A 13,681-nucleotide genomic window follows, 5' to 3' on the forward strand; every position below is an offset into this window, starting at 1 on the left:
ATGGTATGTGGTGGACTAGACATCAGTGAGTTAAAGAATGCAGTGCATTATTGGATAACTAATTTCCATGTCTTTTAGGTACAAACTATTAATTACCAAAAATGAATGGAAAATGATAACTCAGTCAGCGAATCTTCATGATGTGTACACTTACAGGAAATTGAAACAGGAAAAGATGCACATTAACAAAATTGTCAGAAATATATTCTGTAGACTGCATTAATAGTTAACTATCATTAAATTATAATATTTTATTTGTGCTCATACTTAATGAAGTTAGTAGGAAAGGAAATTCCTGTGGAAAGTTGGTACTTACTTAGTGGTGCTAAGTAACTATTATTTATCTGCTCTTGATTGTTAAATATTTATGAAGTCACTGTGGTAATGTATAACACTATTACATATTAACATTCTGTAAAAATATAGCCTTGTTTACAATTAACAATATACCAAGGAATTCTTTTCTTCTAAGAATTTACAAATTCTTACAAAAGCTAAGTAATTTTTTTAGAAATGTAGTTGACTCTCTTCTTCTTCTTCTTCTTCTTCTTCTTCTTCTGCTTTTACGGCCTCATTGGACCACTTCAGTCAATCATTTCTGGTCCTCTTCTTTGGTATTTTCCCCTTCCGAGTGGCCCAGTATCTCTTCATTCGTTCCGATGCGTTTCGTCATTCCTTATCTGTAAATACCCTTTTCATTGTATGTCGTTCGTCAATTTTTGGTTTAAATCTTATTTCTGTGTCCCTCAACTTCTTTAAATTTGGCGTTTTGTTCTGCAAATCATCCAGAGTTATTTCCAGTTCTACCATATCCTCTCTTATTTCCTTAAGCCATCCTCCTTGTTGTTTCAAATTCCAGAGTTTCTCAATAATTTTCCTTGATAATCTGGTTTCTGGTGTCCTCAGAATGTGACCACAAAAAGAGATCCTTTTCTTTCGTATAGTATCAGTGATGGGCTCCAGTTCTCTGTATACCACTTCATTTGGAACTATCTGCTATTGCCCAGCTTTTTGATATTTCTTATTTATGCATGTTCTAGCAATTCTTCTCTCTACTTTTAAAATTTTGTCAATTCTGTTTTTCTGGGTGACTTTAAAAAGAGTTTCACTTCCGTATGTAACCTCTGGTTGAACCACCGTCTTGTAATGTTTTAATTTTGTTTTAATTGATAGACTTTTTTATTGTACGTAGACCATGTTAGTTTTTGAGCTTTTATCATTTTATTAGTTCTTGCTCGCCATGCAGGTTTCTCGTCCAATTTATGTGTTATAATTTCACCCAGGTATTTAAATTGTTTCACTATTTTAATTTCCCTGTTGTTCACTGTGATGTGATCTATTACAAGTGGATCCGTTACCATTATTTCAGTCTTTTCAAATGATACCTGGAGTCCTAATTTTTGTGCTATATTTTGTAAGCTTGTTATTTGTTTCATGGCTTCCTGAATATTATTAGCTAGTAATGCTAGGTCATCAGTAAATCCCAAGCAATTTAGGTTTATTTTATCTTTCTTAGTTCCAATTTTAATATTCATAGGATTTCCCTTGTACCATTCTCTCATTACATATTCAAGAGCACAATTGAATAGCAATGGTGATAAACAATCTCCCTGTCTCAACCCTGTTTTAATCGTAAATGGTTCAGATATTTCTCCTCTAAATTTTACTTTGGATTTGGTGTTTGTTAAGGTTAACTGTATCATTTTTATTAATCTTCACAATTTAGTAACTTGTTAAATGTTTCTGCTAGAATTTCTGTATTTTTACTATTGCTATGGGCTAGGTTATTATCTTTATCTTTTAACATTAATGTTGGAGGATCATATCTTTGTAATTGTCTGCCAAATATTTTGTAATAGTCTCTTGAGTTTGTTTTTTCACTATTTGTTTCTATCATTAGAAGTATATCTTTTTGGTACTGACTTTTAACTCTCCTTATTATTTTTTGTGTTGTCTTCCTTTGTTTTGTGAGTTCCAAATATGATTTTTCTGTTTTTTTCATTTTGATGCCTTAACCAGGCTTGGTGTCGATCCAACACTGCTTCATCACATTCATTGTTCCACCACTGGTGTTTTTTCCTTGGATTTATAGGGGCAACTTGTTCAGCTATTTGTTTCAATTTGGGAATTATTTCTTCCAGATCATCTGTTATTTTTATATCCCTGGTTTGTGCTTCATAATCCTCATTTTGTATCAGTTTATGAGGGTCATAGGTTCTCTTCTTCTTCTGGTGGGATTTTTTCTTTGCTAATGGGGTTAATTTAATTTTAATTTTTATCATGTAATGATCTGATCCGGTATCTGTCCCTCTCAGTACTTTCACATTGTAAATTTCCTTGTGGTAATTCTTATCCATGCAGACATGGTCCAGTTGCCATTCTCCTTTTTTCCAGTCTGGATGTTTCCAAGTTTTTAGTTTACTTGGTCTTCTCTTAAAATACGTCGACTTTGAGATCATGTCATGGTTTCTGCAAAATTCCACTAGTCTTATGCCATTTTTGTTTGTTCTTCTTTGTGCTGTCCATTTCCCTATTATGTCTCTATATCTCTTTTCCCTTCCTAACTGGGCATTGAAGTCTCCAATTAAAATTTTGATGTGATTTTTATTAATGTTATTCGTCGTTTGATCTAAAAGCTCCCAAAATTTTTCTACCTCTTCTCTGTGTTCTTTTTTATTATTTTTATCATTTGTTGGGGCATGGGCATTTATTATTGTGTACATTTTATTTGCAGCTTTTAGAGTTAATGTTGAGAGCCTGGGAGATTGTGCTTTAAATTCTATTATGGAAGTTGACTCTCTATTACAAGTTTTTTATCAGAAAAATAAAATTAGAAATGTAGTCCTAGATAATTTTATGGAGCAACAGAAACCGAAATTATACAAGATAAGATACTGTCCCTAAATTCAACCCAACACCATCACATACACTGCAAATGTGAAACATAACAAACTGACATTCTTGGAAACCCATTCTAGGTTTTTTATCTGTTTGCATAGTGAATTGATTAATGTCTGTTATTGGACTCTTACATCATTTTAATTTGTATGAAGTTGCATAATATGAACCTTCAAGTAACTTTGTATCATGAGTAAACATTAACATTTTCATAAGTCTGTTTTAGATTCTGCAGAGAGTATTTTAAAAAATACTATAATCAAATATAAAATGATAAATTTAAAATCACTATAGATACAGGACCAAATGAAAAATATACACACAAAATAATTGTATGAATTACATTCAGGGATTGAATATTCCTATTAGCTTCATAAAAAGTTGCAATGTACGTGGTAAACCATCCTCTTTTCTTACAGAATGTAAAATCAATGCTTTTGCAGATACCATGCACGAGTATAATCAGGTAAACACTAAAGTAGCTGTGAAATATAACCTGTAAGAAATAATTCAGCTTAGTAAACGTCATTTTTTTCCAACGTAACTTATGCTTTGCTTTCTGACCTAATGTTTAACAATTAATTTGATTTCATCATCAATTTTTTTCTTTTGCATCCTTTATTTCTACTGCCCGCAGCCTTCTAGATTTACCTTTCACCCCTTTTCACAACTCAATTAAATATAGATATATACAGAAAATGATCTATGCTAGAATTTCATCAAGGTTACTAACAAATCATTCATTTATAAAATTGTTACATTACATGATTTTTATAAAGTGCACTTTTTCTATTACAGTCCAGGTGTAAAATTCTTCAAAAGACAACAACACCTGAATAAAATAAATGGAGTTTGAATATTTTTGAGAATATGGGCTACAATATCTCTGTTTACTTTTTGTACTTTCACTAAAGGATTCTGCTTAAAGAAAGCCAGTAGTGTGTTCAGAAATAGTGTCTTTGTGGAACTAAATAATAAATATTATTGTGTGGTATTTTATGCAATACCAGAGAACTTAATATTTTGGGAACCTTGAAATTTCACTTTTGAAACTAAAATGTTCTGGCATTCAATTACACTCTTTCATTCTGCATCCTGTTTTGCCTCTCATTTTCCTGCAACTTGGTCCTACTTTTTAGAAGTCACAGTTTACATTTTTCTCCTAATTCACATTTCTTATCTCTTTACATTCAGCTGTTTCCTTTGCTATAGCGCTTTTCCAATTTCCTCTTCTGTCAAATGTGTTGTTTCAGTACATTATCAATTTCTGTTCAGCACCCTCATTAATATTTCTATTGGATCATGAGTTAACATGCTTCATACTGTTTTAGAATACTTACATTACATTCACTTCAGTCTTTACTCCACTTCATTTACTCATTTGTTCATTCATCAAATTCTGTAGACCAAACCATAAATACGACTTCCATGAATGTAGAATGAAGAAAAATCAGATTAAGGTTTAACATCCTTCTGAGGACAAGATCATTAAAGACATAGCAAAGGTTCACACTGGAGCAAGGATGGTGAAGGAAATTAGCTTTTTGAAAGGAACCGTCCCAGCATTTGTGCTAACCAACTTACATAAATTCCAGAAAACTTCAATTTGGGTGGCTGAGGAGGATTGTGCACTGACCACAGCACCTCTGCATTTGATATGTGAAATGACTCAAGGTACAGTATACATTAACAGGGAGAAGTAGCTAAATTTAGTATACAGTAATAACTTGGAACCATCATTAAACAGTTTTATTGAAGTTGTTCTTACTTAGACCTTATGTTTATGATCACACTTTCAAAGAAAGCAAAACCCAGGCCATTATCTGAATAGTTCACGATTTATTTTATTTTACATTTGGTCATTACTCCTATTTATCTTATGCATCAGGTATCTTATGAATCTCCACTCAGTTGTCATTATATCCTAGATTATTTTCTCCCAGTTAGCAATGTTTTAACGTCTCTCAAGACATCTTAACTAGTGACAGGATATAAAATTGTGCAGGTTCAATATTAAAAAATTGTTATGTTACATACCAATATTTCTCCAGCATTTAGTCTTGGCAGCAGTGTAGTGATAATCATCCTCACAGATACATAGGCCAGACTGACACTTGGAAAATTCAATGTATTTTGCACATTGTGCATCTTCCTGACATGGACTCTCTAACACTTCAGCAGCTGAAAAATTTACCCAATTGCAGACAGTAATCAACATCAGTATTTCTTTATTAATCATGGTATTAGACCACACACACACACACACACACACACACACACACACACACAAAGACAAACAAACAAACACACACACACACACACACACACACACACACACACACACACACACATAGTACACCAATTGAACAGAAAGCTCCCAGAATAAAATTAAAACTACATTGCAATTCTAAAAATGATATCAGTGCAGAATGTTGACAATGTCTCTTATGAGAGAATGAAATTGTCTCCGACCCACCACAGTAGTGCAAAATATTTAATGTTGCTTCTTGTCACTATTCAGGAAATTAAATCAAAATTTTATTGTTACAAGTAAATATGCAGAACTCCTGAAAACTGGTTTTCTAACATAACTACATCACATTCAGCTGCAGAAAAAAAGCAAAGATGATACTGAATCAATTACTAAATCATTAAAGGGTAAAGATCCCCAAGGGTTGTGTAATTTCGAGTAGAATTAAGAAGATTAGTATACCATATACTACTTCTGTACTCAGCTGTGCAGTGTTTCTTTCAGTTGTGGGAAGTTTACTGACACATTGAAATACTTGTTGTGAACCATCTTTATGAAAAGGTGACAGAGATAACGTACAAAATTACTGGACAATTTCTTAGTTATCCATGTTTTCAAATTTTTTTGTGAAATCAACCTGTAGGAGAAGTGGCTCATCTCAGTACAAGAGGTTTGCTGTCATTTTATTGGTTTGTGTGTGAGTCATTAGTAGAGTTAAATGATCAGTTGAGAACAATAGGTATTTTGTGTTATTAAACAAAAGTATTTGATTTGACTTAAATAATGTTTTTGCATAAGGTGGAACATTATGGGATTAGGGGAAAAGCTCAACAGTTCTTCACCTCACATATGGAAAGTAGGAACAAGAAGATCGTCCTTCAGTATCAACAAACAGAAAAGAGGACTGAATCTGACTCAGGTCATGTAAAGTGGGCTTTGCCACAGGGTTTGTTCTAGAGGTGTTGCTTTTTGATACATACAAGAATCATTTGCTACTAAAAGACAGATAATTCAAAAAAATTTCTCTCTGTGGATGAGACAAATGTTGTTGTGAAAGACAAGGAATGTACTACAAATGATGTAGCTAATAGGATAGTTAATAACACCACCACCGTCACCCAACTTCCAGGTTGACATTTAACTGCAACAAAACGCAATGCATACAGTTTCTGACACTGGACTCATAAAAGCGAAATTTTACTGTGCAAAGGTGATCAATTCTTACCACTGATGGTACATGGGAGGCTTTCTTGGAAGTATCACCTTCAAGATATTTTGCAGAAACTGAATGCCACAATCTTCAGTGTAAGAATGATCTCCACTGCCTCTGACACTGAATGTGAAAGGCTTGTTTACTTTGCTTACTTTCATACTATTATCTTGTAAGTGAGGCAACTCTAGCATTCACCAAGAACATCCTTAGCTGAGGAGAGGGCACTTAGACTGATCTGTGGTGTCAGTTCATGGACTTTTATAGACTTTTGCTCAGGTGCCACAGAATCCTAACCTTACCATTCCTGTATACATCTTCCACTGTGGGATATGTTGTTCACAATATTAAATCATCCAGAAGAAACTGTAACAATCAAACATTTCTTCAGTGAACACTAGATGTAAAAAAGATTTGCACTTGGGTATCATACAGAAAGATGTGCACTATTCAATACATTTCATTTTCAAAAGGCTTCCAGCATATCTGAAAAAAATTGAATTATAAACGTGAAACATCCAAATCTATGTTTAAAAGCTTCCTTGTAGCACAATACTTCCATTCCATAAAAGAATCCTTGATGTAATTGAGAACTACTCTCTGTAATGTAATTTATTCGCATACTCTCTTCATTTTTTGTAGTTGATTGATTGTTTAAGGTTTAGATTACAATTTTTTTAATCAAGATTCTGTAAACTGTTTTCTGATACATTCCTCGACCCATTAGCTTCAGCTTGCATTGTCCCACGAAACCTGATAGATAATTGTTTTAATTAATTAGGTTTTACTCCTGTAAACAAAAGATACAGATTTCCACATTACCTACATCATTATATGGAGGAGTGACAGAATAGAAAATTTGGCTGTGGAGGGTATATGGTGCACATGTGAAGGCTTTGGAGGAAAATAAAGGTTTGGGTAAGGTAAGCAGGTTCAAATTGATGTAGAGTGCAGTAATTATGCTGAAAAGACTTGCACAAGGCAGTCTAGCATGTCTTTTGACTGATGACTATAACAACAACGACATTAACAGTCGCGATATATTTTGTGGTATTTAAAGAATGGTGTCATGGAAGCAATAAAAGCTATTGTATATTTATTCACAGACAACCATTTATGGCCAAATGGACATCTTCGAGTGATACATTAACACTAAATCAAGTTAAAGGAAGGTTGCTTGGTGTCAAATACACTGCTGTACAAAACTTAAGAACGAGGTAGATAAAGTAACAAGACAACTGTTCAGTGGAAATGAACGACAGTGTAGGAGTATGTTGCCAGATGTCTCCTAATCGTGCACAGAAATCTGAACGTCACTTGCCCTGAGGTTGGCGTGACTGTAGCGCCAAATGGGAATGGCCCCACATCACGAGGAAGTTGAAGGAATGGGACACACAGTGTACTTCAATCAGTGAACAGTTACGTGTTTGGTAGTGGTGGTACTTACAATGAAATAGTCCATAGACAACATCTGGATGATTTCATACGGACATAAATCATCGGAAACTTGAAGAAGGACCACGTGTAACGAATATAGCCGAGGAGTCTTGTATCGCTCTAAGCATTGTTTCGCTTGCGTGGAGGCCATTCTGAACTACAGACAATGCAGCCCGAAGAAGAGGAGGTGGTCGACCACGGTCAACTGCAGCATCAGGTGAGCGCTGCATTGTGCAGCAGGCAAGAAGCGAACTACGTCAAACAGCGGGTGCAACTGCAGCCCCATTTAACAGGACTGCAAAGTACAAAATATCTCTCTCCATAGTGGCTCGGCGACTGCGTAGGTGGTCTCCTTCCCCCACGATCAGTACGTTGTGCTCATTTTTCACAACAAAGTTTAGGCTATAGTTTGGTGATCCTCTGATGAACACTCAGCAGTCGCTACGCAGTGAGCGAAATCTAATCTTATACAAAAGAAAGACACTTCCAATATCAAGATTTTAACTGTAAACGCAGAAGATTTGTATATTTACTGACCTCCAGAAAAGCTGTCGCGCTCAGATTCTACTTAGAACTGGGAGCTGGATGAAACCCGACGTAGAAAGCTCCGACATATTTAAACAGACACAGAACGTATACCGCAAAGACAGTTCAGACGTCACAGAAAGGGGCGTGTTCTTAGCAGTCGTCAAAAATATTGTGTCTATCGATGTTGCAACTGAGCCTGACTGTGAGGTTATCTGTAAGCCATTCCAGGAAAGTCTACTCTCAGTAGTGCGCAAGTACCCCGCTCATCCAATATTAAATGGAGGAGACTTTAGTCTACCGAGTATAGATAGACGTTTATGAATTCATTGATGGTGGTACGGTCTTGGGAAATAATTATAAATACATTTGTCCGAAAATTGTCTTGAGCAGCTGGCTCTACTACCCACAATGGAAATATTTTAGACCTTGTAGCTGCAAACGCACTTGACCATGTCGATAGTATTTGTATAGACAAGGATTAGTGATCATGGTGTCATCGTAAACACGTTGGTTACTGCAGTTGATAAATCCATCAAAAATGGTAGGAGAGCTCTTATGCTGGAAAGAGTAGACAAGCAGTTGTTAGCATGGTATTTAGACAATGAATGGACATCATTTAGTTCCGCGATGAGTAATGTAGAGGTATTATTGGCAAAGTTTAAAATGGTTGTAAATCGCGTTATGGAGAAATACATGCCGAGTAAGTGGATTAAGGATGGATAAGACACATAGTGGTTTTGTAAAAAAAAATTCGAAAAATAGTGTGACACCAGAGATTGTTGCACTTACAGTTCCAAAAAAACGCAGAAATGTCGACATCCACAAGTCAGTAGAAATTCGTGCATTTGTGAAAAATCGATGCGCGAAGCGTAAAACTTCCACCATAATACGTTAGCGTAGCATCTTGTTGAGAACCATAAAAAATTCTGGTTCTACGAAATATCGATAGCGGGTCCAAGGCTCATATCCAGTCATTCGTCGAACAGCGGAAATAACGGACATCAAAGGAAGGCTGAAGTTTTAAATTTCTCTTTTAAAAAATCGTTCACCTAGGATAACTGTACAGACATACCATCGTTTAACCGTAGCACAGATTGGCTTTAAGATGTCATAGAAATGGACACCCCTGGCGTTGAGAAGCAACTGAAAGACTTAAAAACAAAAAAGTACAAGTCCTGGATTGAAATCCAACACGGTTCTACAGAGAGTACTCTTTGGAATTGACATCCATTACTTAGCTTGTAAAGTATGCAGTCCCAAGCGACCATAAAAAGGGCAGGTGACTCGTGTTTATAAAAAGGTAAAACAACAAACGCCCAAGATTAAAGACCAATATCCTAAACATCGGTTTGCTGTAATATTCTTGAGCATATTCTACTTCTGAATACAATGAACTTCCTTGAGGCAGAAATGCTTCTGTCCGCAATAAGCATGGACTGGGCGAAATTCAGCTTGCCCTTCTCTAGCACGATTTTCCTTCATAGCTACGGTTAGAATAGAAAGTATTCTATCAACCAATACTTCAAATCGATAAAACTATCCTGCAAAAGATTTGAGCGTCATCGTTCCTCTCACTGGATCTAGACCACTTACAGTGTTTTATTACATTCTTGCTTCTCTGTCATCCTCGGAAGTTTGGCGCATCATTAGGAAACTACCAAACGTCAGCTTGCTTGTATATCTGTTCCCTTTCCCTCATAGTTAAGTTGCTCAGCTTCATTTTATAGGGTTAGTGTGGCAAACAAACGGTTCAATTGTACCTTGTCGAATATTCTGATTTCCAAAATCCGAATTTATCAACAACACAAAAGGCAAATTAACTTAATTCTCATCATTAACGTTTGTTACTTACTAAAAAATAACAAGTAGGGCACTGTCTGGCAGTCATTCGATGTTAGTCCATAATTACGGTAAGGAGCTGCCACTTGCATTTAGCGATATGAGGTATAACACGTAACTGGAACAAGGAATTACTGTTGTTTTTACCTACCTAAGAGACAGTGGCGACCGTCTTGGCTAATTTCATGATGTACTGTGCAGTGGCATACGTCTTTGCAGACGGCTCCTTCCGTTATACATTCTTCGTCAGTGTCACAATTCTGCCCAAGTTCTGAAATAGTTTAGAGTGTAATTTCATTAACAAATTAAAATAACCAAACATGCATGGTTACATACATCATAAGGAGCATACACATTTGAATCTAATGCTATAGACATAGGACAGCAAAGCTCCACGGTCTGGTCCAGGTGGGCGAATTGGGACCATCCTACAGCCGTGTCATCCTCTGCCAAAGGTGTCACATCAGGATGCGGAATGGAGGGGTTTTGGTTTTTCTGTACAGAGTTGTGCTATACCGAAAATACGGTCGGGTAGTTTTGGAACACTGCATGAATGATGTAGTAAATGGTACCATTGCTAGTGAAGGAAACATAAATGATTTTGTTTCTTTTTAGTTTGTTTGCTTGTTTGCATTGCACATATTTAGGACCGCACATCTTTCAGTGTTATTCCAGTGCGTATTTTACGTTTTCACAGATTGCTTATAAATTGCATTTTGTAAAGATGTTTCCGTAAGAGCGTGCAAAAATGTAACACGACGTAAGAAACGCTCCACTGAACAATATGAGGTAGGGAACGTGGGGTCGGAGAAGCCAGCTTAAGGAGATATGAAAGTAAACTTGTCTACCGCTTTGTCTAGCATTATTACTGTTTTCCAGTACATTTTTTATTTCCTGCAAGGAAACATGCAAGACGAGCCTGGTTACTAGGAAGTCATGAAGCATGTTTTGTTTACATTACTTATCCATAAGGTGGCTTTGTTGTATCGTATATACATTGCCTCATGACAGAACAAGCTATGAATCAACGACAGACGCATTCATTACTGAGTGCTATTCAGAGACGTACAGTAAAATCCAATGGATCATTACCGGTACAGTTTCGTAGGACTTACTGACATGCGCCTTGTGTATGGTGAAGTACGTTGCAATGCTCTCGCTGCTGAAAGGCTGTAAAGAGAACGATTTCCTGATAGACATCATCCGTCACGACGAGTGTTTATTTCTCTCGAAGGACGAATACGGGAGACTGGTTCATTGGAAAGAAGAAACGAGGGGCCTGGCAACATGAGAGCCATTCGCACACCCGATTTTGAAGAGGAGGTGCTAAAACGTGTTGCAGTGGACCCCGCTACAATTACTCGTCGTATTGCACGTGAAATGGGCGCTGCACAAACTGGCGTGTGGCGAGTGCTCCACGAACAACAATTACACCCACATCATACACAACGACTGCATGCAATGCTTGTCACTGACTTTGGATTAACTGTCGCCTTGTGTCAGTGGTTGCTGCAACAATGGATTGATCGACCAGATTTCCTCCAAACCGTGCTATTTACTGACGAGACCTCATTCGACCGTGGTGTTTCGAACAGGAGGAACTGCCATGTGTGGGATGATGAAAACCATTACGCTGTATTAAAGTCTTACCATCAACTACGTTTTGCTGTGAATATCTGAGCCGGCATTTTAGACGACAGTCTCACTGGGCCTTACCTTCTACTTGGCCGTCTGAATGGCCACCTGTACTTGAGGTTCGTGCAAAGAGCTCTACCTCAGTTCCTGGAGACCGTACCCTTGGCTGATCATGAGAGATGTGGATACAACAGGACGGTGCACCGCCTTAACTTCAGTGTGGATGTCCGCGACCATCACAGTGCTGTTTTTCCTGGTCGCTGAATTGAAAGGCGAGGTCACCTGACCTGAATCTCCTTGATTATTTCCTATGGGGGTATCTAAAGTCACTTACCTATGAGACCCCAGTGTATACAGAGATGGAATTAGTTGCCAGAGCTGTAGCTGCCTGTGATGTGATTCTGAACACACCAGGGATATTTGTCAGCGTGCGTCAGAATCTTGTTCGCCGCATTGAAATTGATGGCCGACAGTTTCAGCACATTTTGCAAGATACATCGCAAATGGTACGTTCATTGTGTCAGTGATGGTATTTGCAGTTAACTGTAACTAATGTAAATAAAAAAGTACGCAGTAATGTGATTTTATTCCTATTATGTCCTTTAGCTGGCTTCTCTGACCCCAGGTTCCCTGCCTCAAATTGTTCAGTGGAGCATCCTCCATGTCCTGTTAAATTTTTGCAGGCACTTACGGAAACGTGGATGTGTGTGTGTGTGTGTGTGTGTGTGTGTGTGTGTGTGTGTGTGTTACTGTTATTATTTTGCACTCAATAGAACGTTCTTCATCGTGCTCAAAGGCAAGAATTTCTTCTTAATATTGACAAATGCGAAAGTTATTTATCTATAAAATAAATTTGTTTTATATAAGTTCGACGAAGTATAGGAGCAACGTTTTATATATTGCTGTTTTGCAGGTGTTTTTATTTCACTTTTTTGTTGAGTAAATTGCTCTTTCTAGCGGTATATGGTTATTCTGTATTGTTTTCCTTTATTTTTAGCACAACATCCCTCTGTTGCACATTACAAATCAACCATTTTCGAGTAAAACCTTATATAAAAACCTTATATAAAGATTGACAGTTTCAATTTTGCTATGAATAAGTGAGAAACAGGAGGATAGCCATGTAGAACAAAAATTTTCTGTTGGTTACCTGGCCCTTTAGATATTCTCACTCAGTTTCTAGATGGTTCACACTTCCTGTTTTAGGGGAATTTAGTAAAATACTGATCACAGACGTAAAGAAAGAGAGCGTTATGCTGTAAGCCTGACATATATGCAACACACCTAACATGCAGGTAATGCGAGTACAACATTAACTGACTGAGGCTACTAGGAAAACTACCGTAGTCTCTGCTTACTTTTGATATCATATGGTAGCCTATGGTAGTTATACAACTCTATTCTTGACCATGTAAACACTGTTTCTCACTCAAGTAGCTCCTGACCTAGCACTGAGAGACTGACTGCGTCCCATTCCAGTCCCCACCAAGGAAAAATCCCTGCCAGTACCAGGAGTTAAAACCAGGTCCTCCTAGCAAGCACCTGTCTTCTTTTTCGTTTACAGCTAATCTATTTGTGTCTAGCGTTATCTAATTCCCAGCTCCACTTACAGCACATGATTTCAAGATTTGTGAATATGCTCACTGACAATAAGCTGTAGTCTGTGCTAGTCCCTTACAGTGAGATCTTCAGGTTAACATTGATCTAATTGGTGATATCCTGAACGCCATGGATCATGGAAGTCAGGCAGTTGCAGTATTTCTTGGCTTCCGAAAAGAATTTGTCCCGGTATCAAAGATTTCTAAAGTAAGTACAATCACATTTGGTATGGAATTAAATTTGTGACTGGACTGAGGATTTCTCAGTAGGTTTGGTTATATTAC

The 13,681-nt window shown here is 36.9% G+C and overlaps 1 protein-coding gene across 1 annotated transcript in view; it reads right to left on the bottom strand.

The window, feature by feature from the left end:
* LOC124612324 (prion-like-(Q/N-rich) domain-bearing protein 25) overlaps nt 1-13,681 on the bottom strand; it is a 208,805-nt gene that overhangs the window by 3,604 nt on the left and 191,520 nt on the right. The window contains exons 6-7 of the mRNA XM_047140460.1: nt 10,315-10,434; nt 4,936-5,079 (exon numbers count right to left, since the gene is read on the bottom strand). Coding sequence (XP_046996416.1) covers nt 4,936-5,079; nt 10,315-10,434 — 264 coding nt within the window. The remainder of the gene's footprint in view (nt 1-4,935; nt 5,080-10,314; nt 10,435-13,681) is intronic.

The sequence above is a fragment of the Schistocerca americana genome, chromosome 1, assembly GCF_021461395.2.
Source record: "Schistocerca americana isolate TAMUIC-IGC-003095 chromosome 1, iqSchAmer2.1, whole genome shotgun sequence".
NCBI classification, from domain to species: domain Eukaryota; kingdom Metazoa; phylum Arthropoda; class Insecta; order Orthoptera; family Acrididae; genus Schistocerca; species Schistocerca americana.